Here is a 14,001-nt window from a genome sequence, read left to right as displayed (position 1 = left end):
CTTTAATTCTTCCCTTGGATGTTTTATCCATCTGCCTAAATGAATCCACTCTACTGTTGGCACTAGGCACACAGTGAATAAAACCAGTGTTTCTTTCTTTGCAATTAACAAATACTATCTCATATATTTTTAAGAAAAACAAAAAGTAAATGGGGAATTTCAATTGCCAGGCATTGCCTTACAACTTATAGAGATAAAATTATATTGTAATTCCAGAACTGGGAATCATACTGTAAAACCAAAAATATTTAAATAATCATTTTATTCTCCATAATTTCATGAAAACTTGCTAATATAATCCTTACAGTTTGCCTTACTCAGCTTCCAAAGTTCAGTTTTGACCAGAAACTCATAAATCACAAAAGGCTTACAAATTACTTTGGATCTGGATTTTAACATGCTCTTGCTCTGTCAAGACACAACAGTAAAATCAATGCCAAAAGAAAACAGGACAAAATGATAACAGCATCGAGTATTGAAATCACTAGAACCAATAAAAGAACTTCAGTTTGGCAAATGAGGAAATTCAGACCCACATGTCTAAGGAACTTATGTTTTACTTCCCTGGGCCCTGTTAAAACTAAAATTAAAGATGATAGCACAAAGGATAGAAACAAACCTACCTACATGAAGCGAGAACTAGAGTTTAAAGTTTGGTTTAAGAAAAATATCACACCACCTTTATATCGATAGCAATTTGACACTGTTAACTAGCTGCTGAAAGGAGTCTAACCAAATACCAGAGATGAGACAGATTTTAAGGAGTTTCTTTACCTAGCCATTCCCAGGCTGGAAAAGTTGGAAGGAACTATCAAAACATCAAGCCTGGAAAAGGGGTGGGTACCCAGTGTGGTGTAAGCAGCTGAGAGGCACTGAGGAATGAGCTGAAGCAAATGTTCTTCGCAGTGTTCCATCAGGCACCAGGGAGCAAAGACTCTATACGGAATAACTGCCTGCAACCTGGCAGCAGGATTTTGGAAACGGCAGGGATATTCCACATGACCACAGATTTCTTCATGCCACCTGACAATAACAAAAGCAAACAAACAAAAGAAGTTAAATATGATGCCACAAATGTGCACAATTGAGTATGCTAACACGAGGATATTCTTTAAACATCAGAATAAAACATAGTTTGCATAAAACCAAGTCATTTGTATTCTCACACTGTTCACACATGTGCAGTGCTGTGAAAACACTAATTAATATGTGTCTGCGTAGAACTGATATAGTTACTTATAACTAAAAAAACATGACTAGTCAAACCTTGGTTTTGCAATAGGTATGCATCAAAAGAACAAGTGCTAAAAATGTACATGAAGATAATTAAGTAACAATACAAAAATATTTACTCAGAGAATTCCTATTCAAACTTGACTACGAAAACATAATTTTGTACATATTAACACAAATATAATAAGTGCAATTAGACTGAAATTCAACAGGTTGTGTTTTTTTTTTTCCGTTGTTGCTGAAGTTCTCCAAGAATTTTTATGAGTTTATTTTTTTCTTAAGTAAAAAACAACAGTAGATATCAATTCAGGCTTGCCACTGTAGACATTTGAAAATATCACATTAGGATCAAGCTTACTTGTACATTACTTTTACAGGATATTCAAAGCTGTAGCTGGAAGGAACGAGGAATAAATCAAGTCCTTCCTAAACACTGAGTCATACAACTTCACAGCAATTTATCTGCCCAAATAGACTCATATCTAAGCAGGAATCAGGTTCATGTTTTCACCTGCTAGCATGTCTTCTGTAGAGCACAGAGCCTCTCCTTGGTTTGAAATTTCAACTGAAGGAAGCTGGTTCTACTATGCCTGGACAGGCAAAGCACTTATTGTTATTGCACTTGGCATCACCCAAAGGATTTATATTTGGAAGATCACAATCCAGGCAAGTGCTGACACTAAACCAAATGGTAATACGTAGAAAAATACTTCATTTTGCTGAAGTGCCAACACTTGAACATCTTATGTAACTCTTTCTGTGAAAGAAGTGGACCCTAAGCTATCTCATTGATCACATATGCAAAGAAACTACATCCATCATTATACATTTTTTTTCCAAGGGTGGTCTAACCCAGTATATTTCTGCTTTAAAACAATGTCACTTTTATTTAACTATCAGAGTTAAGATTAGGCAAGAACATGAAAGGTAAGCACCCTATCTCTTACAAAAGTTGCTAAGCCCTTCCCGACCACAAGGAGATAAGAAACTTACTTAAAACCCTAGCCCCACGTAACATTTCCTTTGATACAGTCTCCTTATGTCAAATGCACTGGCACCTGGACATAAATTACATTACATATTTCAGCTGAACTTCTTTGAGAAATCCTTCCTTTTCCTGCTGCCCAAGAGCTTATCTCCATTACTGTATCTAAGATACTACCTTAACATTTGCTTCTCTATCCATTTCACACCCTTTCTAGAAATGTGTGCTACTCTGCCAAATGTTTGCGTGGTTACCTAGTCTTAAAGACTAAAATAAGTAAGAAGTCTCTGTTGGGCTAACTCTCAAATAAAGATTAAATAGATATAACTATAATAGCAGATTTTTAAGGACATAGATTTTTACATCCCAAATAACTGCAAAACAACCTTGTACACTTAGGCTCTTCTTTTTTGTCTATGCATAATGGACAGGACACTTGCAGAGGACCTGTTTTTGTAATTTTTTTCCCTGAAATGCATCAGTTCTGTTTCTTCCACTGTCATTAACTCAATGGCTGCAGATACATCACACTCCCTGTGCCAGTTAACTCATCCAATGACCATCACACTGATTAAAACTTGCACTAATTTTCTCCACAAAAAGCTACAAAAACATTCCCCTTTCTTCAGAAGTTATACAGAAAATGATAGCTTTCATTTATTCTATCAACACTCTGTCAGAATAACCTCTTGCACCAAATCAATAAGAATTCCATTACTGAACATGCTATACATGAGAGAGGAGTATAAAGTGAAAATCTACTGTGTAAAGGCAGTCATATTATAAATATATAAATAGTAGAGGAATAGACATAAAATAATTTCTAAAAGCTTATCAAACCTATAAACTATTTTAAAGCTTGAATAGGCATGTCTTACTGATCTTGGATAAAATATAAAAATTCCTACTATCAAGATTTAGTAGATTTTTTAAAAAACAAACTCGCCAAGCTGCAAGCCATGAAAATCCCTTAATTTTAAATTCCAATAAGAAATCCCTATTACATCCTCAAGTTCCAAAGTCTCACTAGTTTTACCAAAAAAGGAAGGACTTCCATTGTCTTAATGTTAAGACAGTATTAGCCCAAAACAGCTATCTAAAAGGCAAGTATTGTTTCACCTAAGTTTCTACATGCATAACAGAAAAAATACAGCCTGACTAACCTGATCATCACCTATGACAAAATAACATTTTCTGTTGACGTGGGGAGAATAGCGGATATTGTTCGTTTGGACTTCCACAAAAGATCACCGTTTCCCACGGCCTTCTCCTGGACAAACTGGTAGGCTACGGACTGGATGGGTGGTGTGTAAGATGGGTATGAAATTGTCTCACAGGACACACTCAGAGAGTGATGATGAATGGTTTTTACTCAGGCTGGCAGCCTGTCACAAGTTCTCCAAGGACTGATGCTGGGTCCCACATTGTTCAACATCTTCACAAATGTCCTGGATGATGGGATTGAAAGCACCTTACCAGGTTTGCTGACAGGATCAAATGAGGCCAGTGAGGTGAAGCCATCAGAAGGGAGAACAATCTTATTAGAGAGAGCTGGGCAGGTGGGAAGTACGGGATAGCAAGAACAGTGCACAGTTCAATGAAGACAATTGCAAAGTACTGCAGCTGGGATGACATAACCAAAGAGCCCAGCACAGGCCAGGACCTGTGTGTTTAGGGAGCAGCCTTGCTTAGGGGGACCCAAGGGCTCCTGGTGGACAACAAGCTGAATATGAGTCAGCACTGCACTGATGCAGCAATGAAGACTGCATCTGCAAGGGCATTACTAGCAGAGATAGAAACAGGATCACCCCACTATGCAGTGCTTGTTGCGCTGCACCTGAAATACTGTGTCCAGTTCTGGTTCCCACAATTGAAAAAAGACACAGACAGACTGGATAAGGTCCAAAGGAGGGCAACCAAAATGATCAAAGGGCTGGAGAACCTGCTCTGTGAAGAAAGACTGACAGAGCTAGAAAGGGAAGAAAGAGGAAAGAGGGGAGAGAGCAGAGAGAGGGGAGAAGACTCACAGTTTTCCAGTACTGAAAGGGCATCTACAAAGAGCGTAGAGGCATTCTCCTCACAAAGAGCCACATGGAGAAGATAAGGGGCAATGGGTGCTAGATAACAGCATCTGCATTTCCTTTCCCAGGAAGGATTGGACCAGATGATCTTTGAAGGTCCCTTCCAACCTAGGCTGTTCTATGATTCTGTAACTCTATGAATTTGAAAAGCTGAGAGTAACACGTGAGGAAATAAAGTGCCATGTCTGAGTCTTCTGCTAACTATGCTGAATACACATGGAAGCAAGTGGTACTTCTCCAGGGACTTAATTTTTGGCTTCAAATCTCATTTGCAGGCCTATATAGTTTTGTTCTGCTCATCCATTGCTCTGTAATAATTCAAACTCAATGAGCAGTTTTCACCAGATTGGAAGGAAGAATAGATGTATTCAAAATAATTATATTTCTACAGGTTTGGAGAAAGACAGCTAAGTAAGCACTGCATGTACTAGACAACAGAGTATTTTTTATTGAAAAGAATCAGTGGTTTAACTGTATTTTATGGGACCACTGCAACAGGTCTTTCATGTACACAGTCACTACACATCATCCCAGGCAAACCACTGCACAGGCCAGCTCTACCTCTGGGATGGGACAGGACAGGAAGAAAAAAGCAGGTGAGCAGGCAATATTGTAGCATGAAAGATCTTAACAGCCAGGCATTGTGAGAAACACGGGAGAACCTGGTATTGCTACAGCAGGGCATTAAGAGACACAAGATGTAAGATCCAAACCCAGAGGACACTTGGATTTATTAACCCTATTGCTCACTAAGCAGCTTGTTTTCACAGAAAAAGAACCGCACCCTTACCCATGAAATAATACCTTTGGAATTATTTTCCTGTCAAGATTTTTCTGTTCAGATTAAACAAGTTCTATTTTGGTTCCTGTACTGTTATGACTCATTTTCACATTCCATAAAGTAAATCAAAATGCTACCCATGTATCTCATTTTTCAACAATATTGTGAACACCAACCTGAAATCAGCTTGTAAAGATGGCAAGGAAAACTTCGTCTGAATAGCAGCTGTGAAGGACTGCTGTTTAACTTCCTGCCAGCACCCCACAGCAATAGTGAAGGTGGATGCTGGCATTGGCATAGTCACATAGTAGTACCAGCTCAAGATATCTGTAAATAAAAAGAACATCTGTACAGACTCATCCATCACAGCATACGTTGAATACTTCATGTTTTTATGTACTTGAAATTTTGAGCCAAACCTCCCTCCTTGCATCCCAATATTTCTGTTGAAGAAAGAAAAATAATTTCACTGAGACATGTAAGAGCAGTCACAGGTAACAAACGTGTTCAGTACTGCTTACTTACACCTGAAACTTCCTTCTGTCTGCTGATGTCTTTATCTATTCATAAATAATCCATAAGCAGGATGTTATCAATGCAGCTTAACATGACTGTACTGTTACTGCCCAAGAATTGCATCAGACATGAAATCTAATACCATATTTAAATCCATACACAAAAAAGATTAAAATTTAACTCTTTCAACCCTGGATCAATGGCCTTATGATTTTGTCTTAGCTGTATTATCTCACACAGAACAAAATATTGTCTTTGTGTTCTGGACAGAACCAAATTGACAGGCAAGTTCTAACAAAAACCACCAGTGCTTGTGAATTGGACCTGACAAGCTGAGGTACATGATGTGCCATTCAGGCAGTGAGAAATCAAAGCTTAGAATCAGATGGGATATTGCTTAAGTCAATGATTTGGTCACGATAATGCAGGTACTGCTAAAACACGATTAGAGGGTCTATTAGAAGGTTAAAAGATGATAAATCTCACCATTATGGGAACACAGTGCTGGAAGACAAAAAGTACACTATAGGATGGCTGTATCTATGAACAGGTTTGGATAAACTGGAGGATGTTTTAGGACAGCATGCTTTTCATTAATCTAAATGTTGCTTAGGTTTTCTGTTTGTTCCTTTAAAAAGGGTATAGCTTAAGGGTCACATTCAAGTACTCATTTATGGTCACAAATACAGCTACTACGCCATACCAATAAGTTAATTACTTTTGGAAAGAGTATAGCATGCATTACAACCTGCTGAATCATACGCAAATAACTGTAGCTGTGGCAACTGTGGAAACATACAAACTTCAGTTACTTTAAGAGAACAATAATACTTTTTATTTAGCAATAATACTCTGACCAGGGCTATGGAACACTGTCAAATGGAAAAGAAGGGAAAAAGCCCACAATCAAGAGGAGGACATAATGCACAGAGGAAAAGAAATAAGCTGCAGCAAAGCACCTCTGAGTTTCCTACCTTAATGGTCATAAAAGGTCAAGCTGTCCAAAGGAAGGATTTTGTGTAGTCTTGTAAGAGGCAGATAAAGCCCCTGTCTCATAGATGCACTAGCAACCACTTACACTGCTTCACTCCATTCCACTTTTGGCAAAATCCACCACTAGCATCAAAAATCTTTTGACTTTATTGTCAGATGAGTATGTATTACTTCTGTAATTTTCCTAATCTCTTGTCAGTATGTGAGCAGAAAGAATGTATTTGCTCCAAACACATTAGGAACAAAGAGGATAACTGCTTTGCCAAATTCCCTCCCTCTCCTCCTGTTTTTTTATTAACTTACCAAAGCTACAAATGAGCCAAGGCAAGTGAATGCCACCTTGAGAGAAAGAGGTCACTCAGGACAGAAACAATTTATTATTCTGAAATACCAAACTCCTGATGTAGGCAGTTTCATTGATATAAACTGCCAAAGGCCCAAGCCTGCAAACCCTGAAGATAATGGACGCTTTACCATTGACTTAAATGCATATCAGAGAAGGCCCATAGGTGGTCTACAATACATTGTGTAGCATGTTATATACAAAGCATTACAAAATGCTCCATGCAGTTATGTGAGTTGTAAAACCTTAAGAGTTAAGTAACGCCAGAGGAAGAGTGAAAATTTGAAAAATCATAATGGAAAAACAGTAATGTGTTCTCAACCAAGTTCTAAAACAAGTGTGGAAGTCAAAAGACAGTCACAGAAAACTGTTCCAGAGGGCAGGAGGTGTAAAGGGAAAAGCTCTCACAACAGTGAGGAGATTGTCTGAAAGGAAAGGGTGTTGGCCTGTGTCATGTGAACAGAGGGAGCAGAGAGGGTTACAGGGAGAAACAAGTTTAGCAGGACAGGCTGGAGCAAGCAAGGCCATAGGGTTTTTTTAAAAAATAAGGGTAATTTCAATAGAATCTTGAAATGAATGGGGAATCAGTTTAGTGGTCTGGAGAGAAGAACAGCATGTACTGCATTCAGAAATGTATGTGAATTAGCAACCAACACATGCTATTTAGAGCTGGAGCAAACCTTGCAAAAGGGTGAAGATGCCAAAGACAGTTTTTCTTTCTCTTTGTTTTAAGATTTATCTAAATTAGGATTTCCCCCCTAAAAAAGAGAGGGGGGGAAAAAAAAAAAGGCAGCTAACATACAGATCCTTGTATTTTTCCAAGCCCCTTCTATTGTGCAGGCATTAGAGAGACCATGCAAACTCTGGATACTCCAAGAACAGGATCCAAGATCTATTCTATCTTTACACACCTAACTGGGGCTGAACCCATATCCTGCAGGGCTTTTAGATGCCTTCTCCATTCATACTCTAGAACTGTGTAGGAAAAATATATATTTATCCTACAGATGTTTTGTCTTGAACAACTGAAATCATGTGTGCTGGCACGACAATTGAGTTGTCTCTGCAGTGTGTTCACTGATCAGTGACTGAAACGGTCTTTATGCAGGCAAGACTTCTCTACAGCAATTACAGTGAAATACAGTTTCAAACAGTCTAACCCTCATTTATCTCAGGTCTTCTCCTCTCACTACTGGTAAGACTGGCTCACAACCTGCTCCTTTCTCCCATAGCTTCACTGCCTTTCTTTAACTTTCTTCAGGTCAGTGAGCTTTGTTTTGTTTTCCTCCATCAGTAACCTCAGATGTATCCCAGGGCACAGACTGGTATCACAAGCTCCCCTTTTCCCTGCTCTCCCCTTCCCCAGGGTGCCCTGGGCTTGCCAGGAGCTGCTGTGGAGACAGCACCACCTCTAGGGTAAGAGAAAACAGTGCCGCTCAAACGGGGAGTCGGCTTGCTTGACCAAAATCAGCGCTCTGTACCACAAAAACATTTTCTGACTAAGCAAGGACATTTTAGGAAAAACAGGAGACTAGGCTGGCCTTAGTCTATGGGAAAAACTGAGGGAGAGCACCCCTGTCCTTTTATGTGTAATGCTCCTCCTTAAAACCAAAATTAATTTAAAAGCAACTTGATTCCGACACATAATTATTTTAGGCAATTATAATACTTTCAAAATATTTTTTCTACAAGTAATTTTGAAAGTATTTATTTAAAAAACTTTTTTTTTTTCAGTTCTGTAAAGCAAATGTGTCATAACTGTGCAAACCGTGTAACAACAATCACCTATTCTATAAGGTATAACTAAAAACATCCCATGCAAAATTTAGGACTATATTTTAAAAGTGTTGAAAGTTATAATCTATTTATAATTGTGCAAAAGACCAATTTAAAGGCCATTTATTTCTTCTACTTAAAATAATAATGATGCATGATGTAATTATTTCCTAGAATTTTTAATGCATTTATCTGTCTTTGAAACCACTAAGATTGTTTGAATCTGTGGAGTCCATTATAAGTAAGGGAACACCTGAGAGTCACCATCTGTTAATGTTAGATGCAAGAAGATTAAGAGTATTTTTTAGTTATTAATGCATTTTCCCTCAAATACTTTGCACTAACACAAATATAAACACCACAAAATACAGATTGTGTCCATGATTTACTAAAGAAAGGCAAAACTCAGTTACCTCTAAGAACAAAAGAGACAGTCCCACACAGCATTTGATATACAAAGTAAGAGCTAGCTCTAATATACAAAACTACAGCTAAATAAGCAGTTATTCCAAAATGACTATTTGGCTGGAGCACCAGGATTAAGAACTCCCTGTCTTTCTGAAACTCCTTGTAACTTGCAGAGATCTTTGCTCTCATCTGAAAGCCGTAATTTCCCACAGAGCATCCTCACATTCCTGCCGGAACATTAGTTCAACACTAGCTGGGAGGGATGAGTAGCATGTGATGAGCTGTCAACTCCCATGCTGTGGCTCCTGATAGATGTTGGAGATCAGTCAAAAAAAGTACTAGACTCCTTTGTTTTGCCATGTGAAAAGTGAGAGGAACACAAACAAAGGCAACTGTTGTTGCTGCCAGCTACAGAGCAGCAGTGGCTTCTCTAGCACCATGTTTCCTCCCCATGGCAGAATACACCTTCCTCCTGGAATCAGAGATGGCAAAACAAGACTACATAAGGGTAGAGTAAACACATGAAAAGCAAGCCAATCGGTTTCACACTTAATGGCTGAGTATCTACTTGTTGAACATGAACTAAAACAAACGGTGTTTGTGACTATATATATTTGCACCTTCTATGTGTTACAGCAACATGCTGAAGGAAAGTAAAACTGACAAGCCTTGAAAAGTGAATCCAAAGGTTAAATGGTTCACCATACACGCGCGCACACGCATACTTCATGCTCCTGTAAAATATTCTCCCAAATGACATGGTCAATTGCATTTTTCTGATAGATTTTTGTTCTCTAAGTACTCCAGAAAGAATGCATGGTATTTTAAGCACTTTTAGGTCATACTTGAATAGTTATCATTTATACTTGAGTAAGTGACATATCAGTATTTTTAAACAAATGTGGCCTAACTTTATTTCAAATGACAGGATGTGCCATAGTTTTGTAGAAGAGAGAATGCAAAAATGGAACCTACAGGCAGAAGTACACTATTACCAAAACCTGCAAATACAAGTGCAAAATGAGGAATCTGGGCATGTGAGCTGTGTGTAGCTATGCCCTGGATCACAGCATCCACACATCTAGACATGTAGGTCTGTGAAGCAGAATGTAGATCTCTGTTTAAAAGCATGAAGGTATCATCCTTGCCTGCTGTTCTATTATCTGTCTGTACACATTATAAATATGACTTTTAAAAGAAAAAGATATTCAGCTAACTTGTAATTCTCTTCAGAATAAATTAATCCACAACTGCTTGCCAAAATGCTTATTCTTTCTGAGAAACTCCATTTTTAAAAATATATTTTTGTGTTTGGCCAGTTATGTATGATTTTATACATATGCAGCACAGCAATACCATAATGTATGTAAATAATTTGACAAAGAAAAGTTGTTTTCATTGAAGCTACCCTGAAAGGCTTTTGAGTGTGTTTTAAAAACATAAAGACAAAATTTTAAGTTAGATAGATTTCATATGCCCTGCATAATTGCCTAACAACTTCTATGTGGGACAAGATATTTAACACTACAGACAATTTTGTACTTTTTAACTCATAAAAGTCCTACTAATTAAACTAATGAATTTGTATTCCTAAATTCTTTAAGAAATTATTTAAGGCTTCAGACTAGCACTTGAGCCTTGGGTTCGTTTTGGTTTTCAAATAATTCATTCTTCACAATACTGCTCCTTTCCCTTCTTTCCTCTGTATCTGTTTTGTACATTTTTGCAACTTCAAACAGCTCTCTAAAACCGATTTCTCATTTGAAACTCTATGTAAGCATCAAGATAATGAGTGTCTCAGCCATTATTGAGTCTTTGAGAAGTACTGGAGCACAATGCCTACTACCTTTAAAGAAAACCAACACCTTTGCATCACACTATCAAAACTAGCGTAAATAATTGTGTGTTTCACATATATCTGGAAATAAGCAAAATCTTCCACGCTCTTGGGAATTCAATCTTGTGGAGATGCAGAAGGAAAACTGTAAGGACAGAAGTGTAGTAGGGTCCTCCTGCTGCTTCAGTTCAGTAAAGTTCAGCACGAAACTTTGCCATTGTCACATGGCTCCTAGAGGAGACGGCTTTTATGGTACAGTTGGTTCTTCCCAGTTCACTTTACTCTTTTCACTCAGCACTTCATTAGCACAGTGAAGCTAAAATGAGTCATTTCCTCTGTACTGGCCTTTCCATTAAAGACTTCTTACAGTATTTCTTTCTCTCAGAGTTCTTAGGGAAGGAAATATACTGAGTTAGCCTTTGGAAAATTAAGACAGACAAACACACACAAAAACCTGCACAGCAACAAACAAAACCAAAACAAACACCAAAATAACTCCACACCACACACACCACAAAACCAAAACAAACAAAGCTTTAAGCTGATATATGAATTACCAACAAAAAATGACCCACTGCAACAATGACAAGGATTTAAACAAAAGTCCCTTGTGTTCTCCACAGGGTAACAACGTTGACTTCATGTGACCAAGTCCCAGTGCTACCATTAACAATACGGTAGCCTCATACTATTCTCAACACTCCATTAATAGTATTTTTTAAATGCCTTTCCCCACAACTGATTTTTTTCTTTATTCTTTTTTTTTCAAACTAGAGTGACAAAACAATGTTAATGAGGAAATAATTCTTTCACAATACAGCCTTTTCGACTAGCTAATTGGTCTAAGAGAGTATCAGTTTTAACTGATCTGTGCCAATTTTTACTGCCTGAATAGTTTTCTAAGGTTTATATGTCTAGAAATTCACAAAAGCATCCTTCTTGCTCTTAATATTTCAGACCACATAGCCACCACTGAGGTGCAGACAGGCAACAACTCATTAGCAAGGTCTAGGTGTGGATTAAACTAATTAAACAATGATGGCGGAGCTGCTCTCCTAGTCTGAAGTCAAGAGCATGCTTGCTTTCTTGTTGCCGAGACAGGAAAGTATTATTGTCCAAGTGAGCTGAGCAGCTCATCGTGGCAGTTTTCCATGTTCAACAGCAGAGATGAGGCTTGAAACAGGCTCCACACAGGCTAAAATTAACCAGACAATTCCATGCAAATGGATTAACTGATGGTTCTCAAATGCAGGACACTTTTTTTCCTTTTTTTTTTCCCTCAAGAATAAGCTTGCCTCTTTAAAGGGGAACAGAAGAAAGATTCTACCCTTTTTCTGTATGCTAATTTTACCCCAACTAGTTACACTGGGAAATATAGATCCTGTTTGACAGACTACCTCAAAACTAATGGGAGCGAGAAGTATTTTGTATTATCATGTCCAGAACTGCCTTACAAACTTCCCTGTCTGTGCAGACATAGGTTTAGACAATAAAGCATAACAAACACAGGAGAAAAATACTTGCTCGCTTACTGTTGCACAAGGTATGATTTACCAATGCCAAAAAACAAACAAACAAACAAAACAAACAAAGCGCATGATTTTCAGGGAACTGACCTCAGATTCTTAATCTATTCCATATATTTCAGTAAAGAGACATAATACAATGACTGCTTCTAATCAGTGCCATGCTGAGCTACACTTGGACTGGAGAACTAAAACTGAAAGGTAATTTTCTACCAAGGTCCGAAGTTGACAAGAGCCTGATAAGGTACTTCACCTATGAAACATTCAATTGCAGAGTAACTAAAACAAAGCAAATTTATGACAAAGGAGGTCTAGGTTTGGGAAAAAGTAAAATGAATAAAAACACAGAAAAAAGTAAGTAGATGTAACACAGTGAAATGCAGATGGCTTGGATTCATACTACGCTCTCCTGAGGCCTTGAGCAGCTAACTTTTCCATAGAATGACACAGAGACTACAGGTAGACATGTAAGTGCCTTTAAGGCTAGGAACTAAATGATTTCAACAATCATATATTTACTAAGCTATATTTCTAATTATAAAATTATTGAAAATATTTTGCTACAGAAAACATTTCATATTTCACCTTCATGAAGCTGGATTGGTTCTGCTGAGTTTTCACCGCTCATTAACACAACAAAGCCTGCAGCTGTTCGAACTGAAGCTTGCCATGTTGACAAGGCAACAGGTGGTTCTTGGCATGGGAAAAGCGCTCTGTTGTTTATTGGCGATCCCATCGTATAAACACATGGCCTAGATGGAAGGAAAAGAGATTGAAGGTGGAGTTACAATTAGAAAGACTGAATTCAGTTTTCTGTCAAAATTCAAATCTACTGCTGTTCCAAGTGGGGTTTTTTTAGCCTCAGTTATGTAGGTTTCAAATCTCTCTGACATGAACCAATCAAAGTACAATCTAAGTCATTTAAGGCATGACGAAGAAAAGCAAGATCACCACAATAACTTTCGCAAAAACTAGAAAATATTAAATCAAATCCTTCTCCTATCCTGCTTCTGCTTGAGCCTTTCAGTCTCATGCAATAGCTCTCAGCTGAACCCGTAAGACCAAAGGCGGCTTCTGAATATCTTCTGAAGATGACATTGCAGGGCTTCACCAACACCTGTGACACCTCCCTGTTGTCACCATAGCAATGCTTTAATTATCATTAATCCCTCTCTCTATACAGACTGGAGGCTCAACCAAACTCAGAGCACTCAATCTAGTCTGGAGCCTTAATCAGCCCAAGTCTCACTAAAACTTTGTATTTTTACATTTCTTCTTCCAGTAAGGTAATTCATGCTAGCTCAGCCTCCTTTCAGGATGTCAACCACAGGGCATATAATGAAAAGAAAGCATGTCTTTGCTATCAGCCTCAGCCTCCTTCTTGCTTTTCACTCGGCAATCTTCCCTGCAGTACTGCTCTACTAAGCAGCCTCTTTATCTAATGCACCTTTCTAATTTCACCTGCAATATTTCATGATACCCGATTTCTTTTTAGCAGTTTAGCCACAGCTGGGAAGGTAAC

The 14,001-nt window shown here is 38.1% G+C and overlaps 1 protein-coding gene across 1 annotated transcript in view; it reads right to left on the bottom strand.

Moving 5' to 3' along the window:
• AOPEP (aminopeptidase O (putative)) overlaps positions 1 to 14,001 on the bottom strand; it is a gene marked incomplete at its 3' end in the record, with an annotated part of 171,240 nt that overhangs the window by 149,383 nt on the left and 7,856 nt on the right. Inside the window, 3 exon segments of the mRNA XM_080362763.1 lie at positions 775 to 1,023; positions 5,257 to 5,407; positions 13,065 to 13,231. Coding sequence (XP_080218889.1) covers positions 775 to 1,023; positions 5,257 to 5,407; positions 13,065 to 13,231 — 567 coding nt within the window.

The sequence above is a fragment of the Nesoenas mayeri genome (genome assembly GCF_963082525.1).
Source record: "Nesoenas mayeri genome assembly, chromosome: Z".
Taxonomy (NCBI): Eukaryota; Metazoa; Chordata; class Aves; order Columbiformes; family Columbidae; genus Nesoenas; species Nesoenas mayeri.
The sequence above is the reverse complement of the archived record's forward strand: the minus strand, read 5'-3'. Positions and strand labels throughout refer to the sequence as shown.